Source organism: Microtus oregoni, unplaced genomic scaffold, assembly GCF_018167655.1.
Source record: "Microtus oregoni isolate MIOR12 unplaced genomic scaffold, Mior012 000019F_ref0000042, whole genome shotgun sequence".
In the NCBI taxonomy this organism is placed as follows: Eukaryota; Metazoa; Chordata; class Mammalia; order Rodentia; family Cricetidae; genus Microtus; species Microtus oregoni.
This window is the reverse complement of record NW_024543078.1, coordinates 1032503-1054521: the sequence shown is the minus strand read 5'-3', so window position 1 is coordinate 1054521 and position 22019 is coordinate 1032503. Positions and strand designations below refer to the sequence as shown.

General features: G+C 49.5%; 1 protein-coding gene across 2 annotated transcripts; it reads left to right on the top strand.

The window, feature by feature from the left end:
* The first annotated feature begins 4720 nt into the window (after nt 1-4720).
* Nucleotides 4721-17493, top strand: Smug1 (single-strand-selective monofunctional uracil-DNA glycosylase 1). 2 transcript variants are annotated; one of them, XM_041669806.1, is made up of 5 exons: nt 4721-4975; nt 5654-5841; nt 6002-6164; nt 13101-13402; nt 14367-17493. In XM_041669806.1, the coding sequence occupies exons 4-5, from the start codon at nt 13112-13114 to the stop codon at nt 14913-14915; spliced, it is 840 nt and encodes a 279-aa protein (XP_041525740.1). In that variant the 5' UTR covers nt 4721-4975; nt 5654-5841; nt 6002-6164; nt 13101-13111; the 3' UTR covers nt 14916-17493. The 2 variants fall into 2 exon arrangements, with proteins under 2 accessions (XP_041525740.1, XP_041525739.1); XM_041669805.1 differs by having other exon boundaries at nt 5654-6164.
* Nucleotides 17494-22019: the final 4526 nt, after the last annotated feature.

Below are 22019 nucleotides of genomic sequence, written 5' to 3'. Positions count from 1 at the left end.
TCAAGTGCTGGATTGCAGGTATGTGCCACCACGACCACGCTGCAGGTAGAACCCAGGACTTGGAACTTGCTAGCCAGGGCTCCCCTCTGGGCACTGTCCCAGCCCTTGCAGATTCACTGAGCATATACTCGGCAAAATGCCGAGCTGCACCCTGAGAGAAGCAAGTGCCAGTGTTCAGAAACACACAGGTTGGCAGCGCCATGAGCCCTAAACCACCAACAGACACACTGAACTGTGAGTTTCAAGTGTCACCGGCCTCATACAAGTAAAGACAGTGACCCCTTCCAATAGGGGAGAATTAGGATTTGGGACATGGGACAAATTCCAGGCCAGGGACAAGAGTGGTGTGGCACTGAGGATGAGTACGGCTCCAGCATTTCCGTGGTATCAGGCGTGGGACAGAATCGGCAGTGATTAACCGCTGTTACTGGCTTTAACACTGCGGAATACAGAGGTGAGGTGTGGGAGTTGGAGGGCACCAAATGGGACTGGGCCGACTGGGCAGAAAGGGGAAACCGGCTCAGGGAGGCTGCAGAATAAGGCAGGTGAAGTGTGGCAAGTGTGGCCTTCAAGCCTCGCGGGAGGACTCAAGTCTTACTTCGTGGTTGCTGACTCAGGGGCTGGGCAGAGGTGGGGGCGGGGAGCGGGGCGGGGTTGGTAGGATAAAGCCCAGGTGGCAGGTTGGGTCTCACCTTTATGCGGGCTTTGTGGCCTTAGTCCTGGTTGATCTTCCTCTTCCCAGCTGCTCAGCTCAGCAAGTGCAAGAGACATTCTCAGTCTGCAAAGTCGAAATCTAACATCCATTTTTCTCACTCCGAGACCTGGGGGTCAGTCCCCCCACCCCAAACACTGTCTGTCTGATGCCTGTGTGGTCTCCTCAGGGTAACTGCTCTGGACAACTCTAACACCACTCAGACAGATCAGACAGATTACCCACCTTCCTAGCCCTGATGTCTCCCACCACCGCAGCAAGTCAAATTACTCAGCACCCCATCCTCCCAGCCCGGGGCTATGATGAAACCCGATTAGTGAGAAGACAGCCTCGGTAAGCTGAAGGCTCTCTGATAATTGCTTCCCAAGCAAGCAATGCGCTGGAGTCCTGTGTTCCCGGGCATCCAGAGCCGGGAGCAGGGAACACCCGAGCTGCCACCTGCCTCCAGTTATGTGGGTTTCAACACAAAATGTTGACCTCTGTGGTCTTGGGTTTGAGGGTCAGAGTAAGGCCTTAGCAGATGGAGGCCCACGTTTCAACCTCCCCACCCCTTGGGGAAATGTACATACCCATTTCCCTGCAGGGTAGAGGAAGGCAGGCATGGAGAACAGAGGCAAGGGAATGGCTGGGTATGAACTCATCTCCCTGCTTCCCCGGTTCTGGGAGGTGAGTAGGTGGGAATAGGGCCTGGGGGCCTGCAAGTAGCTTCCTCTACATAGTCTCCTCCCCACTAGGCAAGCTAGAGATGGTTAAACCCCTGCAGAACTGGAGTGTCCTGCTGCAGACGCCTTCAAAGGTTAATCCACCTTGAGGCTTCTGAGCCCAGGACAGGCTGCTGGGGTGCAGGGGCCCTGACCCTCTTCTCTCGTCCCCACCCTCAGATCCCCTTCCCAGGTCCCCTTCCATGTACACAATAGGCCTGCCCTTCTCTTCCCTAAAGCAGGACATCTTGAGGGTTGGTGTTTGTTTGACATTTATTTATGAACGTGTGCTCATGTGCCATCACGCAGGTAGAACTCAAAAGACAGCTGTGGAAGTCAACCCTCTCCTTCCACCATGTGGATCCTGGGAACTGAATTTAGGACATTAGATCATCAGCTTTGGTGGCAGGTATCTTTACCTTGCTGAGCCACTACGAACTACACTTTTTTTTTTTTTTTAAGACAGGGTCTGGCTCTATAGCCCAGTTGGTGCCATATGTGTGATCCTCCTGCCTCAGTCTCCTGGATGCTGACATTATAGGTGCATGAAATCATACCCTGAAAAAAAAGCATCTCATGTACCTGTTAATTCTTCCTTATCCCCCCCCCTTTTGTGTGCACTGGAATGAAATCCAGGACTTTGTGCGAATCTGCCGTTCACCCCTGAGTTATACCCAGCCCTCCTTTCTTCATCATTACCGCAAAGCCCTTCCCTACTCTGATCTTTCATCCAGTCTCCTCCAGACCTTTGCAGAGGGAGGTACTTTGCAGCCCCGGACTCCCAGTCATGAACGGAAGCGTGCAGGCTGTGATCTCTGGCAAACTCTCCAGGGATGAGCTGGTTAGGATTATGCCTTTGTGTCTGGCCAGGAGGTTGTGTGCTCAAGCCCAGCATCTGCCTGAAAGCCTGCCTGTTGCCATAGCAACAATGACTAACCTTCATGGTGCCCCTCTGGGCCAGGCCTTACAACACCTTGCCAGTTAATTTATCACAAAAGAGATAGATGTCAAGGAATGTCCCATTTTACAGTTGGGATAACCAAGGCACGGAGAGGATAACCAAGAAACCTGCCAAAGTCCTGTTAGTAAGCGGAGAGCATCACCACAGATCTAACCCTGGCTCCGGACTATTGGCTTTCATATTAATGCTCATTCATATGTGACCTGACTGGGAGAGAAGGTGTCAGAGCGTGGACACAAGCGCCAGAAAGTCCTTTAGAGTTCCCTAGGGAAGTGGCCAGGTGACACCTGGTACCCAGTGAGGCCAAAAAAACGAGGCCTGCATTGATCAGATAGGCCATCTTAGTTCTGTGCTGCCGAAGGCCCTCTACAGGGGATTTTCTGCCCGGCCTGAAGGTCTTAGGGAGGCAAAGCTAGCTCACCCAGCGGCCGATAGATGGAGCTCGTAGCCCAACACAACCCCTGCGGCCTGCTGAAACCCAAAGGAAACAAGAAAGCTAGTTAACCCTTCCTAACCCAGGTGGGCCTCAGAGGCCGCTCCACAGCCCAGCACGCACCTGCTGGTTCTTCCTTGGCCACAGTCAGGATCTGCGGTCGTCCCTACCTCACAAGGCCATCAGGCACTGTCAGCCTGTCCCTTGAAGGCTTCTGGAGGGCAAGGTACCTAGGGAAGGGCTATGCTTGTCTTTCTCCTCTGGATCTCTTTCTAATGTCTTTAGCAGAGATCTGAGCCCACAGTTTCTGAAAGAGAGAAGGTGTGTGGGAGGGGATGTGTGTGTGGGGGTGTAATGGTAGAATAAAAAAATGCTGCGGATCCCCCACGGTGACAGGCAGCAGAAAAGCTGCAGGTCCCCAAGCGGTAACTGGTTCAGGGCAGGGAGACACGTGGTGGCGGGCAAGAGACAGAGACATGGACAGGCACACCATGCAGAGTGAGGCTGGATATTTATTAAGTGGGTTATGGGGGGGGGGAGGGAAAAGTGGAGAAGAGGAGAGAGAGACAGAAGGGAGAGGCAGAAGAGGAGAAGTGGGGAGAGGCAGAAGGGGAGAAGTGGGGAGAGGCAGAAGCTGCCTCTTGGAGAGGGAGATGGAAAAGAGAGGGAACTCAGGCTGGAAGCTGAAGATCAGCCTGTCTCTGCAGATGGGGAGGGAGTGACTGGGTGAGGCGGAGAGGGTCAGCCTTAGCAGTTCATCTGCACCTCTGTTTCTCTTTCCCTAGGGACTCAGAGCTTCCAGGAGTCCATGGACTCACAGGGACAGAGGAGTTACTCAGTTCTATGGAAGTTGACATTAGGTGGTGACTGTCTTTTTTATTTTTATTTTTGTCTTTGTTTTTGAGAAAAGGTCTTACTATGTACTTTGGTGTAATTACATTTCATTTGTATTTTAATAAATAAAGCTTGCCTGAAATTCAAAGAGAGTAAAACAGCTGCACTGATCAGCCTTACAGACCAGGCAGTGGTGACACACACCTTTAATCCCAGTAGCCGCACTAGTTTGACATAGAAACCGGGTGGTAGTGGTGCACTCCTTTAATCCCAGCACTAGAGAGGAATATGAATCAGGAGGAGACAGCTCTCAGACACAGTCTCATTGTAAGATTCCTGGAGGCAGGATCGCCATTTCCGACTGAGGTATAGGTAAGAGCTAGTGACTGAATGTTTTGTTTTTCTGACCTTCAGGTTGAACCCCAATATCTATCTCTGGTTCTTATTAACTGTGCTACACTCTGGGCTGGCCTGGAACTCAGAGTGATGCTGGCATTAAAGGCAAGAGCCATCACAGCAGGCAGGTGGGGACATTTTGGACATTTTATAGGATCTCTGTTTTCCAGCTACTCACTTTTGTCATTGTTGTTTTGCCTGAGGCCAATTTGGGGTTCTGAGGGACTGTAAAGACCCACAAATGGACTGGGGCGTGGGGTGGGGGTGGTGGTCCAGAACAGAGTCAGGCAGATGAGGTCTACAAACCAGGCCAGCGTGGTCTACACAGTGAATTCCAAGACAGCAAAGATGAGACCCTGTTTCAAAACAACACGGTTCTCTGAAACAGGGACAAAACCCAACTGGAAGAGCTGACAAGACAAACAGTGTTGGGGAGAGGGCTTCCTGAGGAGGGTGGGGGCTGTAATTGGTTCCGTCCGTCCTTCCACCAACCCCTTTCCCTTCCTTTTTGGGCAAGATTTCACTTAGCTCAGGCTAGCCTCAGATATTTAGCAGAGGATAACTTTGAACTTCTGACACTTCTGCCTCCCTCATATGGAAACGGCCAAGGGTGAGGCAGTAGGAAGACGCTCAGGTGCAGTGGGTCACCCTTGGGGATGGATCAGTGGTAGGATCAGGAGCTCGCTGGGACTGCCCACTGGGATGCCCTGGTGGCCCCATGTCTCTGGGCTGGCCACGTGGGCTGAGTCAGCAGGAGTCGCCTTGGGTGGGCACTCTTTGGAAGCACATAGAAGGGTCTCACTGGCTTTCAACACATGTCTTTCTGTTTCAGTCACTCTGAAAGACCCTCGACGAGGACCTTTTGTCGGGAGGAGACCTCCCCAACGCCAAGGAACAGGCCGAGACTGCACAGATGCAAATCACAAGAGGTTTATTGAGTAGGTACCTGCAGGCGGCAAGATCTCTCGGAAGACTTGCGCGGCTGCCAACTGGAGGGCGGGCTTTTTATAGGGAAGAGCAAAAAGCAAGTTTACAGAAGCAAAAGCGTGGTTATCGGAATGAGGCGGGGGTGGGGGGCGGGGGCATGAATGGTTTCCTCTCTCAGCATGGATGTCTGGCAACAGTCATCCTGTTCCTATCTTATAGATATCCTGTTTTGCAGTCAACCTGCTTTGTTGATGTCCTGTCTTATCGATATCCTGCCTTGCAGTCTTCCTATTTCATAGACATCCTGCTCTCTCAAGCACATGGGATGTTCTTACGAAAGCAAACAGGATGTTCCCCCGGGAGCATGCTAGCTGCGGGTTTTGAGGAGGGGGTCTGTAGGGTCTTTCAACTCAAGTGGTTGGATTACAGGTATGAGCCACCACACCAGCCATACTAGCTTCCAATTCTGCCTCTTTGAAAACTGGGCATCCATCTTTCCACCATCATGGAAACTGGTCTGAGGACCTTGGTTTGCTGATCTTTCCATTCTCTGAGGCTTCTGTCAGAAGTTTCTCTGTAGAACCAAGTCAGGCTCAGCCTGAACTACGAGGGCTTTCCTGGCTCTCCAGCGTACAGACTGCAGGTTCCATATGCCTGCAAGCAAATTTCCACAATGCTTCTCCTCACAGAGACAGAAGAATGCTTTTGGTGCTGCTTCTATGGAGAACTCCAATCCAGGATACAGGCTGGCAGCTGTTAAGGGAGCCAGGTCAAAATGATGAAGTTGTGGGTTTGGACACTAATGGTAATGGGGATGTGAGAGAAATGCCTTCTTGGATGTTATACACACAGTAATGACCCATGGAAGGCTGCGGAGGTGAGGTATCATAACTTGGGGCAGTAGGAGGCGCTGGAAAGGGTCTCTGGTGGGTGAGGGATTAGGCACGGCTAGAGAGTCCAGATTGTTGTGAATGAAGTGACCTTTAACTTCCAAGACATCTTGGATTTAAATCGTACTATTAAACTACAATCCCCAGCGACCTGTGGAACTCATCGAGTTTTCCGGTGACTTGGGCATTTCCGGCGGAAGCGGACGCTGCTAGCCATTCTTCTAATTTAAATGCTGTTGACTACGACTTCCAGTGTCCTTTGCGCCGGGACGAAGAAAGGAAGCGGAAGCTGCATGGGGAGCTGCCGCAGGTGAGGAACTAGGGGGCTGGATCTCAGCGTAGGGCGGAGGGGCTCGCGGGCTCGGGAGGGGTGGTTTAGCTACGGCGCCGAGGTCTAAGGGGACCCCTATGAGCCCGGCTGCGCTGTTAATTTTGGTTTAAATCCCGTGGATTCCTGGAGAGCCTATAAGGAGCAGGGGCTAACTAGTGGCTTGGGTTCTTGTTTTTATTTTAGGTCTATTTATTTATATAACTTACACATTTGTGTGTTGTTCTGTTTGCATGTGCATCTACACATGGAAGAGGGCATTGGATCCTATAGGACTCGGTTAGACTGTTGGGAGCCGCTTTGTGGGTGCTGGGAATTGAACTCAAGACCTTTGGAAGAGCTACCAGTGTTCTTAACGGCTGAGCCATCTCTCTAGCCCACTGTGGCTTGGATTCTATTAAACTTCTTGGAGTTAATATCAGATAAACCGGATATGAGTATGAAGTTTATCCTTGACCACATATATCTCAGGGTCGCCAGCTGCTTTTAAATGTAATTTGAAATGGCTGACATGTCTTGAGCATCTGGGTTTTGACTTTTTGAGAAAAAAATTCCATGTAGTTCAAACTGTCCAAACCCTTGCTACAGGAGGATACTCCCGATCTGATCTTTCTGTCTCTACTTCCTGAGTGCTGGACCTATAGGGATGTAGCTTCAAACCTTGCTTATGCTGGGGGATTGAACCCAAGGCTTCGTGTATGCTAGGTGAGCCTCCACTGACTTCGTGTATGCTAGGTGAGCCCTCCACTGACTTCGTGTATGCTAGGTGAGCCTCCACTGACTTGCAGCATCAGCCCATTGAGCGGATGGTGACTTTGGGTAGGACTGCTAGGCTTCCTGTTAGCGCTCCGGGAGTGTTTTGTCTGGGATAGGAAAGCTCAGGTTATACTGTGTGTCAGCTTGCTTGTCCATCTTTTTAGTTCATGGTTTACCCACAGCCTGTCTTACTTTTTATTCAATTTGGATTTCTTCTTCCAGCAAGAGACTGACACGTAGGAACTCATACATATCTAAAAGACAAACAGGTTAACAGCTGGTGGAAGGAGATGGAATATGAAGAGCCTAAATGACTTGTACAAGAGAACCTTCTGAGATGGCTCAGCTGGTAGGGCACTTGCCGTCACACCTGATGACCCGAGGTCGAGCCTCAGACCCTTGACTGTAGAAGTAAACCAGCTTTCCAAAGTTGTCTCTGACCACACGTGTGCTGTGGATGCCTGCTCTGCCCAATAAATAATAAATAAATAAACAAATAAATAAAGTTAAGGGAAAGAACAGCCAGGGCTAGAACTCAAGTTAGCTGACTTAGGCTGTGATAGGACGGGGCTTTGAAAACTGAACAGGGAGAATGAGGTCTTGTCACTCTGTGTGCTCATCCGTGCTGTCTTCAGCACCTGAGTGCTGCTTTTTCTAGTACTGGTTCTACATAGGGAAGTGCAAAGCAAGGTCCCCGAAAGCACAGTTCACGTCACCATTTTCAGCTTTCCAGAATGTCCTGGATGCCTGTCTGCACAACTCAGTTCCAGACTTCAGGCCTGGTTGATGGTAACACACGCAGGTTCCCAGCACTTAGGAGCTGGAGGCAGGAAGACTGTCACAGTGTGAGGTTAGTCTAGTCTCCATCTTGAGTTTCAAGACAGCCAAGCCGTTTCCCAAAACTTATAACGTAAAATTAAAGTACAGCCGGGTGGTGGTGCACACCTTTAATCCAGCACTCAGGAAGCAGGGGCAGGTGGGTCTCTGTGAGTTCAAGGACAACCTGGTCTAGAGAGCAAGTTTCAGAACAGCCAGGATAGTTAACACAGAGAGACCCTGTCTTGATAAAACAAACAAAAAATGAAGAAGAGAGACGGCTCAAGGTGCAGCTTAGGGATCGAGTACCTGCCTACCCTGTTCATAGGCCGGGCTCGTTCTCCCACACTGGGTTTGTGGGGTGGTGAGAGGAGCCCATCGGGAACAGCTCACTGGGGATCGGGGCAGCTCAGTGGTAAAGTGCTTGCTTGGCCCCAGGGTTCCACTCTAACATGGGAGAAGCAAAAATGCATTGTTGGAAGGTAGCTTTAAACAAGATCAACAAAGTGGAAGTGGGTAGAGCCTGGCAGGGGCTACTGAATACCTGAGATCCAGGACCTTTTAGGTGTGGCAAGGAATTGAATAGAGCCAGGCTCCTGGTCTCCCTTCCTCTGGCTGGGGAGGCCAATGACTCTCAACCTTCACCAGGGCATCGTGAATTACTTTGTTCAAGATACATATATCTTGGCTTCACAGCCAACTTCCTGTGTGTGGTATGCCAGGCAGTTCATTGCTGTGATAGATACCTGGGAAGAACAGCACCAGAGAGAAAAGGTAGATTTTGGCTCACAATGCAGAGGCTCCATTCTCTGGCTGTTTGACCTCTCTCTCATGGCTCCAGGTCTGTGCTGAGGTGGGCATCATGGGGGAAAGGTGAGTGTAGGGCAAATCTGCTCATTTTATGTCAGCCAGGAAGCAGGGGGGGCAGGAGGGAGGGAGAGAGACAGGACAGACCCTCCGGAGACAACCCCCCCAGGTCCTGCTTCCTCCATTAGATTAGCTTCCTCGTTTACTCAGCTGTCTCAATAGTGCCATTGGCTGGGGACCAAACCTTCATCATTTTATAATCCTAGCTTGTAGGGTGGGGCCGCGCTCTGAGAATGTCTCTGTGCACTGAAGGAGATGGTTTGAGCTACATCTTGAAGGATGAGTTTGAACTGGATGTGGGTCACCTTCTTGACTGCTGGCTGATGTCCTGGCTAACTCAGTCATAATTGGTTGGGTTTCTGAAAATGACCTGTGCAGTTTTGGGTTGGGGTGGGAGAAGCATTTTGAAAGTGAGTGAAATGGCCAGGTACAAGCACTGGTTGTACGTAGAAGTGAGGACAGGGTTGTAGTTTAGAAGGCTGCTGCATTTCTTTCCCTTTTCCCATTCAAATACAACTTTATGAAGTGGGTATTATTATCCTTAACATTCGGATGTGAAAACCGGAGGTTCTGACCGTGGCTGCATAGCTTCGAAGAGTCTGTTCAGAGTCTGATAATCGTCCTGTTCACCTCTGAGGATTCTTGAGTGTGGGAAAGAAGCTGGGCTGGGGTTAGGGACTTGTAGAATTAGTGGGGTGGCTGATCAAACCGTCTAAGGCAAGATGGTGTGGGTGGTTAAGAGTGTGGCTTTGCGTCAGATAGTGTGGGTTCAAATCCCAACTTCATTACCTGGTAACTGTGACCCTCGGCAACCTGCTGGATCTTGTTAAGCCTCAGTCTCCTGGCTTGCAACGTGGGAGCAATATTACCCACCTCATGGGGTTGTTATGAAGATCAATGGGGCGTACCTGGTGGAGAGCAATTGCTTACCACCTGGAAGCTGCTGTAATTAGCCCTCCCAAGTCTCTGGGCTGTGACCATGCACCTGCATCTCATTCGTCAGTGCAACATTTCCAGGACATGCTCATCCTGGACGTACTGGCTCGTTATAGATGTCATTGGAGAGAAAGGATGCCAGGAGATGTGTCCTGACAGTGTAGCTGGGCCTGGTTCAGGCTTTAATCCCAGCGCCTAAGAAATGGAGGTGAGCCAGCAAAATGGCTCAGGAGGTAAAGGTGCCTGTCACCAAGCCTCTGAGTTCAGTCCCTGGGATCCACATGGTGGACAGTGACAACAGGCGTCTGTGAATTGTCTTCCATAGATGTGTTACTACTCATGTATCCTAAACACATGCATAAAAATAGAGTTTTATATGTTTGCCAGAACCAGGCAGTGGTGGTGCATGTCTTTAATCCCAGCACTCAGGAGGCAGAGGCAGGCGGATCTCTGTGATTTTGAGGCCAACCTGATCTACAGAGTGAGTTCCAGGACAACCAGGGCTACACAGAGAAACCCTGTCTCTAAAAAATAAGACTAAAGCCCCAAACAAGCAAACAAACAAACAAAAAAGAAGTGGAGGCAGGAGGATCAGGAATTTATGACCTTTATCAGCTACATAGCAAGTTTGAGACTAATCTGGGTTACGTGTGACCCTATCTCAATAAATAATAAGGAAAAGGCCAGAGATTTGACCTTGTGGTTAAGAGCACATACTGCTTTTGCAGAGAACCAGTCTAGTGCCCAGTACCCACCTAAGCGCACAGCTTCCTGTAACCCCAGCTCCAGGAGATCCAGTGCCGCTCTGGCTTCCTTGACCACCACACATATGTGGCATGCATTCTCTCTCTCTCTCTCTCTCTCTCTCTCTCTCTCTCTCACACACACACACACACACACACACACACACACACGAAGATAAATTTTTTTCTTCTCTGGGGGCTGGTGGTTGATTTTTTTTCCTGAGACAGTTTCTCTGTGTAGCTTTGACTGTCCTGGAACTCGCTCTGTAGACCAGGCTGACCTCAGACTCAGAGATCCGCTTGTCTCTGCCTCCTGAATGTTGGGATTAAAGACATGTGGTTGGCGCTCTCTCTCTCTCTCTCTCTCTCTCTCTCTCTCTCTCTCTCTCTTTCTCCCTCCCTCCCTCCTTCTCTCTCTCTCTCCCCCCCTTTAGCACTAGCTATGTAGACAAGGCTGGCCTCAAACTCACAGAGATGTGCTAGGATTGTAGGCATTAACACCACACTTGGAACAAAAAAAAATTTTTTTTAAAGAAAAGAAATGTACCTAATCCCCCAAAAAGAGAGAAGAAATCTATTAAGTACCTGTGCCTGTTTTTTGTGGGCTGAGTTCCTTATTCTTATTCCAGAGGCTGAGGCAACAGGATCACAAGTTCAGGGCCAACCTAGACTACAGCTTGAGTAACTTAGTGAGATGTATCACTCACCATCTAAATGAAAAAGGGTTTAGGACTGTAGATTAGTTGTAAAGCGCTTGCCTAGCACAGCGAGAACTCAGGTTTAACCCTCGGGAGAGAGTCAGAAAGGAGAAATGGAGAAAGAAACGTGCTGTGTGTTCCGCATGGCCCGAGAGCTGGTGGCTCAGGCCTCATCTGATGAAAGGTTTGGGATGGGGTGCTATTATGGCATTACCAACTTGACAGGGTCGGGGTCGCATTGAAGATGAATCTCTGGGCAGTCTGAAGGGGTTTCTAACTAGGTTAACTGAGGTGAGAGGACCTAAGCTTAGAGTGTGGTACCATTCCATGGGGCTGTGGGCTGTCCTTCCCTTTCTGTTGCTGGGATAAAACACCATTACCAAAAGCAAGTAGGGGAGGAAAGGGTTTGTTTTAACTTGGTGTTTCACATTATCAAAGGTCAGGACAGGAACTCAGTGTAGGAACCTAGTGGCAGGAACTGAAGCAGGAATCATGGAGGGGTCATCCTTACTGGGTTGTTCCTATGGCTTGCCCAGTCTGCTTGCTTGCTTGCTTCCTTCCTTATTTTTTTTTTTTAAGATTTATTTATTTAGGCCCGGTGGTGGTGCACACCTTTAATCCCAGCACTCGGGAGGCAGAGGCAGGCAGATCTCTGGGAGTTCGAGGCCAGCCTGGTCTACAAGGAGCTAGTTCCGGGATAGGCACCGAAGCTACAGCGAAACCCTGTCTTGAAAAACCAAAAAAAAAAAAAAAAGATTTATTTATTTATTATGTGTACAACATTCTTTCCATGTATGCCTGCAAGCCAGAAGAGGGCACCAGATCTCATAGATGTCTGTGAGCCATCATGTGGTTGCTGGGAATTGAACTCAGGACCTCTGGAAGAGCAGTCAGTGCTCTTAACCTCTGAGCCATCTCTCCAGCCCTCTTTCTTTCTTTTATATGTACACCATACCATAGATACATGTTCAGGATTTCTTTTTTTTTAAGATGAATTTTTTTTATTTACTTATTTTTCTTTTGTGTACATTGGTGATTTTCCTGCATGTGTGAGGGTGTTAGATCCTGGAGTTTCAGCCAGTCGTGAGCTCCCATGTGAGTGCTGGGAATTGAACTTGGGTCTCTAGAAGAGCAGTCAGTGCTCTTAAGCGCTGAGCCATCTCTCCAGCCCATTCATCTGTGCGCGCTTGCGCTCTCTCTCTCTCTCTCTCTCTCTCTCTCTCTCTCTCTTTCTCCTTTGTTTTTCGAAACAGGGTTTCGCTGTAGTTTTGGAACCTGTTCCAGAGCTAGCTCTTGTAGACCAGGCTGGCCTTGAACTCACATCCACCTACCTCTGCCTCCTGGAGTGCTGGGATTAAAAGCACACGTCACCACTACCTGGCTCAGTCTGCTTTCTTATAGCTCTTGGGATCAACAGCCCCGAGGTGGCACTGCCTGTAGTGAGCTGTGCCCTCCCACATCAGTCATCAATCAAGAAAATGCAGCACAGGCTTGCCCACAGGTCGGTCTGGCGGGGCATTTTCTCAAACTGAGGATCCATCTTCAGCATGACTTTAACTTGTATCAAGCTGACATAAAAACAAACCAGCACAGCATAAAAAGGAGAGTTCTAGCAGGTGTGGTAATAGACACCTTTAGTCACAGGTAGAATCAGGAGGAACTCGAGTTCAAGGCCAGCCTGGTCAGTGCATTGAGAGGGGGGAGAGGGAGAGGGAGAGGGAGAGATCTAGTTGGATATAGGCATTCATCACTTTCTGAGTTTTGACTATGACTGCAGTGTGATCAATCACTTTATGTTCCTTCAGCCATGACGGACTGTACTTTCTGAGAGCTGAGATGAACCCTCCCTTCCTTCAGTGGCTATTGCAGCTACTTTTTTGCAGTGAGACAAGTAGCTAATGTAGGATGCTTGAAGTATCAGAAAAAGGAGGACTCTGGAAGTGGGAGGAGAGGTCCCTTCATTCCCAGGAACCTGAGTGAGCTTGTAGTAACTGACAGAGCTTCCGAGGATCTCTTCTGAGCCAGGAAACAACAGTGAGAACCGGTAGCTAGTACAGATACTGGGGTGAGCCTGAAGGAAACTCTGTCCATTTCTTTTCCAGGTAACAGTGGCATGGCTGTGTCCCCGACTTTCCTGCCTGGGCCTACCCATGAACCTGCAGGTGCTTTGATGGAGCCTCTGCCTTGCGCTCCAAGCTTGGCTGAGGGCTTCTTGGAGGAGGAGCTTCAGCTCAATGCCGAGCTTCACCAGCTGCAGTTTCCAGAGCCCGTGGGTGTCATTTATAACCCAGTGGATTATGCTTGGGAGCCGCACCGCAACTACGTGACCCGCTACTGCCAAGGTCCCAAGGAAGTGCTCTTCCTGGGCATGAACCCAGGGCCGTTTGGCATGGCCCAGACTGGGGTAAAGGCCTGGCTTCCTCTGGTGGGCGGTTCAGAGGTGGAGGTTTGCCTGGGCCTGTTGTAGAGGAAGAACCTAGAATTGGCTGGGAGGTGGGTGGGCCACCCACTCCCTCTCCTGCAGAGCATATATCGTCTCCTGTGGTCTCAAGCACTCCCCTTGCTTCTCTGTTCATAGTTAACCAAGCACATTAATGGCAGTCCCATTTCCCCTGTGAGCACTCCACTAATTGCCTCTGAGAACTTTCCCTTCCGCCATCCTGCCCTGTACCTTACCTTGCCGGATCTCCCTTGTCCCTAGAGTGGTTGGAGTCAGGAGAGAGGCTAGGGCTGCTGGATCCTCCCAGAACACTGACTGTGGGCAGGATGGGGGGATAGGAACTGTTGGCCATCCTGGTGGCAGCCCCTGGGTCTCCGAAAAGTTCCTAATAGCGTCAGGCGCAGGCCAGCCTGCTTTTCCTTAGGGATCTGGGTGAGTGTCTGTTTCAGTAGGCTGCATTACAGGTGGAGGAGGTAAAGAAGCCCCAGGGCAGAAGGCTCAATCGCTTTTATTGACCCCAGCCAAGTGATGAAAGGTGATCAATGATGATCGATGGGAATGACAGCCTGGGGCCTGGGCTGGGAGGGCACCCAGAGATCAGTGCTCAGCCTGGCTTGTCTCCTTTCACCCTGGCCAGCTTTCTGTTTCAGGAGATCTGTCTGTCACCAGTATTCGAATCATGCCTCCTATCGGGCAAATGTCCCAGTGTTCTGCCTGTATGTGATCCTAGTGCCAGGAGAAAGTAGAGGCACATGGGTTTTGCTGGTCACAGTTCACAGTGGGAAAAACTGGAGGAAACATGGACGGGGGCAAACCACAGGGCTGGGAGTCCCTCACAGACTTGATGGTGAAGGTGGGTGAGATCATCATGACAGCCTGACCATCTCCAGCTGGAATCACCTTGTGTCTCTCTCTCCTTACCCCACAGGTACCTTTTGGGGAAGTGAATGTGGTCCGGGACTGGTTGGGCATTGGGGGCTCTGTGCTGACCCCTCCCCAAGAGCACCCTAAGCGACCAGTGTTGGGACTGGAGTGCACACAGTCAGAGGTGAGCGGAGCCCGATTCTGGGGCCTTTTCCGGGCCCTCTGTGGACAGCCCCAAGTCTTCTTCCGGCATTGCTTTGTCCACAATCTGTGTCCTCTGCTCTTCTTGGCTCCCAGTGGACGAAACCTCACCCCCGCTGATCTGCCGGCCAAGCAGCGGGAGCAGCTACTGGCGATCTGCGAAGCAGCCCTGCGCAGGCAGGTGCAGCGGCTAGGGGTGCGGCTGGTAGTGGGAGTGGGGCGTTTGGCAGAACAGCGGGCGCGAAGAGCTCTAGCTGGACTGGCTCCAGAGGTACAGGTGGAGGGGCTCCTGCATCCCTCTCCGCGAAGCCCACAGGCCAACAAGGGCTGGGAGGCGGCAGCCAGGGAAAGACTCCAAGAGTTGGGGCTCCTACCTCTGCTAACGAGTTCAGCCAGGCCTAGCACACCTTAGAGATCACCTTGCATGCAGGCTTTGCCGGGCTCCCTGTTGGAGGAAACGTGTTCAGCACTCTGGGCTTTTGTCTAATGCTTTGAGCCTCACCAGTGGCTTGTTCTGTTCAGTGTCCACAGAGGGGGAGGGGCCTCGGCACTCGCTGGCCTCACCATTTCCGTGGGGACCTCTGTGTGCAGAGGGTCCTTGATAGGGATGTCTGGGGTCATATTTGAACTTTGGGAGGAAAGATAATTTTAATCTTTCCTGTTTTGTTTTTATTGGCATTGTCTTTGGCACTGCCTCATACACACTAGGAAAGCTCATACTGATCTACCTCAGACTTTTTGACACTAATTGTACATATTAGTGGGGTTCAGTGTGACGTTTCCACACATGCATTAAGTGTGATCGATTGAGTCTGTCCTCTCCACAGCTCCCCCTCCCCAACCAGAGGGCAATCTTTGATCCCTACTCATCCTTACAGAACACTTGCCTCTAGCCGGCTTCTCTCCTCTCCTCCCAGGGACCAGGACAGACATCACATTGAGAATGAGCTTCTGAGCCAGGTGTCCTGGCATACCCTTGTAATCCCAGCACTCAGAGACAGGAGGGTCAGGTTAGGCTCTGTCTCAGAAACAAACAAATAATAAAAAGTGAATTTCTTCAGGGAGACCGAGGTTGGATCCGAGGGACACTTATATGTGGCAGACTAGGAAAGATCTAGATCTTCATTCCCCTTTCCCTGTGAAGCCTGTGAATTTTTTTTTTTTAACCTCTCTCAGTTGGGCAGTGGTGGCACATACCTTTAAACCCAGCACTTGGAAGGCAGAGGCAGGCGGATCTCTGAGTTCAAGGCCAGCCTGGTCTACACAGTGAGTTTCAGGACAGCCAGAGCTACACAGAGCTACTACTGTCTTAAAAAATTAAAACTCCTGTTTTGTTTTTGTTATTGTTGTTTGTTTTTAAAATTTGAAGCAAGGTCTCATTGTGTTGGCCTGTAACTCATTGTATAGACAAGATCCAGCCTTGACCGCATAAGAAATCTTCCACCTCTGCCCTGAGTGCTGGGTTTAAAAGGATGGGCCACCATATCCTGTTCCCTTCTGAATTTTGAGACACGGTCTCACTGTGTAGTAGTGGCTGTCCTGGCACTTTCTCTAAAGACCGACCTGGCAGCAAACTTGTGGTGATCTTCTGCCTAATGCTGGGATTATAGGCATATGCCACCCTGCCTGACCTGCTTATGAACAACTTTTCTAAGTCTCAAGATTCTCTGTAAAATGGGGTTTCTGCCTCCTGCCCCTGATGTGAGGTGTGAGGACTGAGGGAACACTGTGGTGCCCATCACACACTTCTCGCTTGCCTCTCTCTGAGCTGGGGTACCATTGCACTATTGAGGGTATTCCCTGTCCGCCCTGAAGACCTTTCCTTACTGGGGAAGCCAATGTTAGGAAAATTTCAACCTGTGACTTTCAGATTAAGCATTAAAGACCCCTAAGCCTTCTCACGTTGGTTCTCTTTCCCCTCTGCGCTTCATTGGTGGGAGAATGTTGGTTTTAGGACATTCCCTCCCTCCTCCTCTATTCACTTTTGGCAGAAACTTCTCAGGTAGCTTGGGGAGGGGTATGTGAGACTTCTAGCCAACCTAGCCAACCTGCAGGGGGTTTGATAGGGGGCCTGTCCAGTAGTTCATCAGGTACTTGTGGCACTGTTGGGGTTGATGGGGAGGCTGATGTCTCCTTTGTCTCTTAAGTGGTTGGTTGGGTGATGTGTGGTAAGGGCTAGGGAGTAAGCTACAGTGGGAACGTGGGACCACCTTAATGAGGGGCATGTGCTCCTTATTTCCTGGGACTCAAGTCATCTCCAGCATTCTAAAAATTAGTAAGATTTTAATCAGCTGTCTCGGTTCCTGAGAGGGAACTTTGAGGTTTCCTCAACAATAGAAATGTCAGGGGGCGGGAGAGATAGCTCAGAGGTTCTTCCAGAGGTCCTGAGTTCAATTCCCAGCAACCACATGGTAGCTCACAACCATCTGTAATGAGATCTGGTGCCCTCTTCTGGCCTGCAGGCATAATGCAGGCAGAACACTGTATACATAAATAATAATAAAATAAAATTTTTAAAAAAACCAATAGAAATGTCAGTATTATTCATGTCGGAACCTCAGAGCACAGGAGGGTTTGTTGAACTTTGCTGTGGGATAGAGACCAGCCCCCTAGAAAGACCAGCTTTATGTTTTGATGGTTGGAACTTTGAAGGGTGATCTCAGCCTGAATGTCAGGGTGGGACAAGGCTAGAGATTGAGTTCAGCTGAGTGGCCCATGATCTCTACCAATTATCCCTGACCAGAACTTTGTACACTGGTTTCTGCCAAGCTTGCTGGTTGGTGGACACACATATGTCTGTTTCTTTTTGGGTAGTTGGTGCTGGTTTGTGTATTTAGTCATGCTTTCTGTGTGTCTTTTGGGAATTCAGGGGACTGAACCCAGAGTTTTTTGGATGTACAGTGCTCACTGCTCTATCACTGAGCTATATCCCTAGCCCTTGATTTGTATTTGTGATAAAATATAATAAATACAGTGTTTTTATTTCTTAAGTTTTGTTTTGCAATTTACTAAAGCTGAAGGGTTTCCGGGAAGACTTGTGTCTATAGATAGTTGGCAGAAGTGTGGACAGCAGTCACGTTGGGGGGACCTCCCTAAGCTGGCGACTCTGCAGACTCCAGATCATCGTCAGAGCTACCTCGCGGCATCTCATCATCACATGAGTGGTCTCCTGTCTCTCTAGCTCCTTCTACGGGTGGACGATTGCATCGTGAAAGCTGCAGAGGGGAAGCCACTGCACGCTTGTGTGTTTGGCTGAGGTGGGGAGGAGACGCTCTGGTGGTCTTGAAGACTGGAAGAGTCAGAGCTCTTCAGGGGATTAAGGAAGGGGTGGTCAGGTGAGAGAAAAAGTGAGGACAGTCAGATGCACGGAACACACGTGCAGAAACACCTGATAGAAGCCCACGTATGAAGAAGCCCAGTCAGTCAAACATTTTGCTCACATTTGAGAACTCCCAACCCATAGATACTTGCACAGTTTATTCATGTTTGGTGTGTGGCAGAAGAATCCTTGCCTAATGGCAGCTGGTAAACCAAGAGGTAGGCACTGGAGTCCCAGTATCCCCTCTAAGGACATGGCCAGTGCTTCCTCCCATTGGGCTCCACCTCTTTAGGCTCTGCCACCTCCCTGTGGGACAGTAGGCTGGTGGCCAAGTCTAAGAGGCATGGTTTCTGGGGAACGTTGAAGATCCAAACTTTAGCAAAGGAAGTGAAGGCGATGCTGTTGTAGGGATGTTGCAGGGAGAGAGGGCCCACTTGTTCAGCCCTGCCGCCGGGCTAGCTTAGCCCCCAAAATCACCACACACAAAACTGTATTCATTAAAACACTGTTTGGCCCATTAGTTTTAGTTTCTTATTGGCTAATTCTTACATCTTAATTTAACCCATTTCTATTAATCTGTGTAACACCATGTGACTGTGGCTTACTGGCAAGATTCTAACTAGCGTCTGTCTCAGTCAGAGGATACATGGCCTCTCTCACTCTGCCCTTCTTCCCAGCATTCAGTTCTGTCTTCTCTGCCTACCTAAGTTCTGCCCTATCAGGCCCAAAGCAGTTTCTTTGTTCACTAACCAATAAAAGCAACACATGAACAGAAGAACCTCCTACACCAGTAGGGAGGTATGAGAGATGAAGGGATTAAGATGTAGTGAGGATATGCAGGCCTAGGGGAAGCCTGGCCTGGCATGCTTGGCGGGGAAAGACTAGTATGGTGCCTGAAAGGTCTCCTACGCAGGGTCACTACATGCTCTGACTTGTCAGTGTTAGGGTAGGGTCCCAAGCCTGCTGAGGTTGCCATAACCAAAGCAACACAGTCTGGATGGCTTAAACAAAGGTTTATTTTCTCATCGTTGTGGTCACGGTGTTAACAGCTCAGGCTCCACTGAGGCCTTTCTTCATGAGGCAGCTGATGTATCCTTCCATAGCCTTTCTGCCATGTGTGGCTCCGTTGCCCTCTTCCTGGAAGGAGAGCCATCATTGGATTATTGCTTTACCCCCAGGACTTCATTTAACCTTTCTTTAATGCTTCTTCATTTATTTAAAGGATTTATCTCCAAATATTAGGGCTTTAGCATATGGATTTGTGGGGCATAATTCAGTTCATAGCAGCAAAGTCATTTTATCTCTCACCAAGGTTAACTACAAGTAAGAAAGTGCACTCAGGAGAGCCCTCCTCCCCTTGCTTGGAACCTGGTCTGGGTGCTTACCTGGCTGTTCAGACTTAGTTCCACTGGACTGACTTATCAATTAAATAGAAGGTTTCCTAGTGCAGATAAGAGTATCCTTAGGGGAAGGAGTCTCATGGCTGTGTGGAGAGATCACTGGGGCTTGCTGGGCAGTTAGTCCAGCTGAATAGCAAGCTGTTTTCACTGAGAGACAGTGATAGAGGTAGAAACAGGTCTACACAGGTATGCACACACACACACGCTCTCACAGGTCTACACAGGTGTGCACACATGCTCTCACAGGTCTACACAGGTGTGCACACACACATGCTCTCACAGGTCTACACAGGTGTGCACACACAATGCTCTCACAGGTCTACACAGGTGTGCACACACGCTCTCACAGGTCTACACAGGTGTGCACACACACATGCTCTCACAGGTCTACACAGGTGTGCACACACACATGCTCTCACAGGTCTACACAGGTGTGCACACACACATGCTCTCACAGGTCTGCACAGGTGTGCACACATGCTCTCACAGGTCTACACAGGTGTGCACACATACATGCTCTCACAGGTCTACACAGGTGTGCACACACACATGCTCTCACAGGTCTACACAGGTGTGCACACACAATGCTCTCACAGGTCTACACAGGTGTGCACACACACATGCTCTCACAGGTCTACACAGGTGTGCACACACATGCTCTCACAGGTCTACACAGGTGTGCACACACACATGCTCTCACAGGTCTACACAGGTGTGCACACACACATGCTCTCACAGGTCTACAGAGGTGTACACACACATGCTCTCACAGGTCTACACAGGTGTGCACACACACATGCTCTCACAGGTCTACACAGGTGTGCACACACACATGCTCTCACAGGTCTACACAGGTGTGCACACTTACATGCTCTCACAGGTCTACACAGGTGTGCACACACACATGCTCTCACAGGTCTGCACAGGTGCACACACACACGCTCTCACAGGTCTACACAGGTGCACACACACATGCTCTCACAGGTCTACACAGGTATGCACACACACACACGCTCTCACAAGTCTACACAGGTGTGCACACACATGCTCTCACAGGTCTACACAGGTGTGCACACACATGCTCTCACAGGTCTACACAGGTGTGTACACATGCTCTCACAGGTCTACAGAGGTGTACATACACATGCTCTCACAGGTCTACACAGGTGCACACACATATGCTCTCACAGGTCTACACAGGTGTACACACATACATTTACTATATACATTCACATATGCACATGAACACTCATACCCAACACCACACACATACACACGCTTGTGCCAAAATGGAGAGGGCAACTGAGGAAGATACTTGTTGTCAGTCTCTGGCCACTATAGGCATGAGCGTACATATAGGAATGTTCATGTACACACATACAGAAACACAAACATATAAAGCCTGTTATGAGGAGTGAAGTCTATAATCAAATTAGGAGGTTGTCCAAATGGTTCACTGGGTAAAGACACTTTTCATACAATCCTGGCAATCTGGATCAGATCCCTAGAGCTCACGTAGAAGTGTAAGGAGAAAATCAACTCCACAAAGTTGTCTGCTGACAGACACACACTAAATATATACACATCCATCAGACACACACAGTGGTTTTTTTTTTTTTTTTTTTTTTTTTTTTTTTTTTTTTTTGAGATTGGGTTTCTTTGTGTAGCCTTGGCTGTCCTGGAACTCACTTTGTAGACCAGGTTGGCCTTGAACTCAGATTCACCTGCTTCTGCTTGCCTAGCACTGGAATCCCATGCCTGGCCTTAAATTTTTAAAAACCAATGGGGGCTGGAGACATGGCTCGGTGCCTAAGAGCATTTGTTTTTGCAGAAGACCTGGTTTCTATTCCGGTACCCACATGGCAGCCTACAATTGCTTATAACTCCAGTTCCAGGGGATTCAAAGCTCTTCTGACCTGTGGGCACCAGACATATATACATGAACATATAAGCGTTCAAACACATAAAATAAATGAATCTATAAAATAAAAACAATATGTGGAATTTAGGGTCATCTAGAATTTTGTGGTCTGATATAACAATCAGTAACCTTGTGCAGTTTATTAATTGATTAATACATCTCCCATGGCCCAGGCTTGACTTGACGTTGCTATGTTGATGAGAGTCTACCCTTTGAGTGCTGGGATAGCAGGCGTGCACTTCCACACCTGGTGTTATATAGAGCTGGAAATCGAACCTAGGGTTTGTGCTTGCTGGGCAGGAAACTTACCAGATGAGCTACGTCTCCTGCCCTGTATGTGAAGCCGTTTTAGATGACTAAGAATTAAGTAACATTTCCTTCAGTTCAGTTCACTAGCCATACTTCAGGTGCTCATCCACACATGGCTGGTGCCGCTAACAGGATGGCACAGATAAAGAACTGCATTACTGCAGAAGTCCTCTTGGGTAGCTCTGATGCAGTCAGTGACTGGCAACCCTGCTGTGAATTAGAATTGACCATGGAGGTTCAGAAAAACTCAAGCCCCTCTGCTTTACTTGAAGAGATTGTGATTTGAGAGACTCCAGGAGCCTCCTGCTCTGTGTGCTTCCCTTCCACAAGCCAGGTTAGTTCTCCGAGGTCCTGCCAGGGCCCTGAGGGCCAGGAGGAGAGCAGAGCTCATATCCCTCTCCTCTGTATGAGGAACACGCTAGTGAGCACGAGCCTGGTTCGGGAGGATCCATATATCCACCCATGACCATGAGTTTATCTATTGCCATTGCTTTTGTCCTGTGACAGTGTTTAGGTTCTGATTTAGAGAAGTGATGGGGGCTTAGAAGTTCTTACTCTAACACACAC

Excerpts from the sequence above, each read along its gene's own strand:
- Smug1 (XM_041669806.1), top strand. The coding sequence starts at position 13,112 with ATGGCTGTGTCCCCGACTTTCCTGCCTGGGCCTACCCATGAACCTGCA. Across the intron at positions 13,403-14,366 it reads TTGGCATGGCCCAGACTGGG|GTACCTTTTGGGGAAGTGAA; the intron begins GTAAAGGCCTGG and ends CTTACCCCACAG.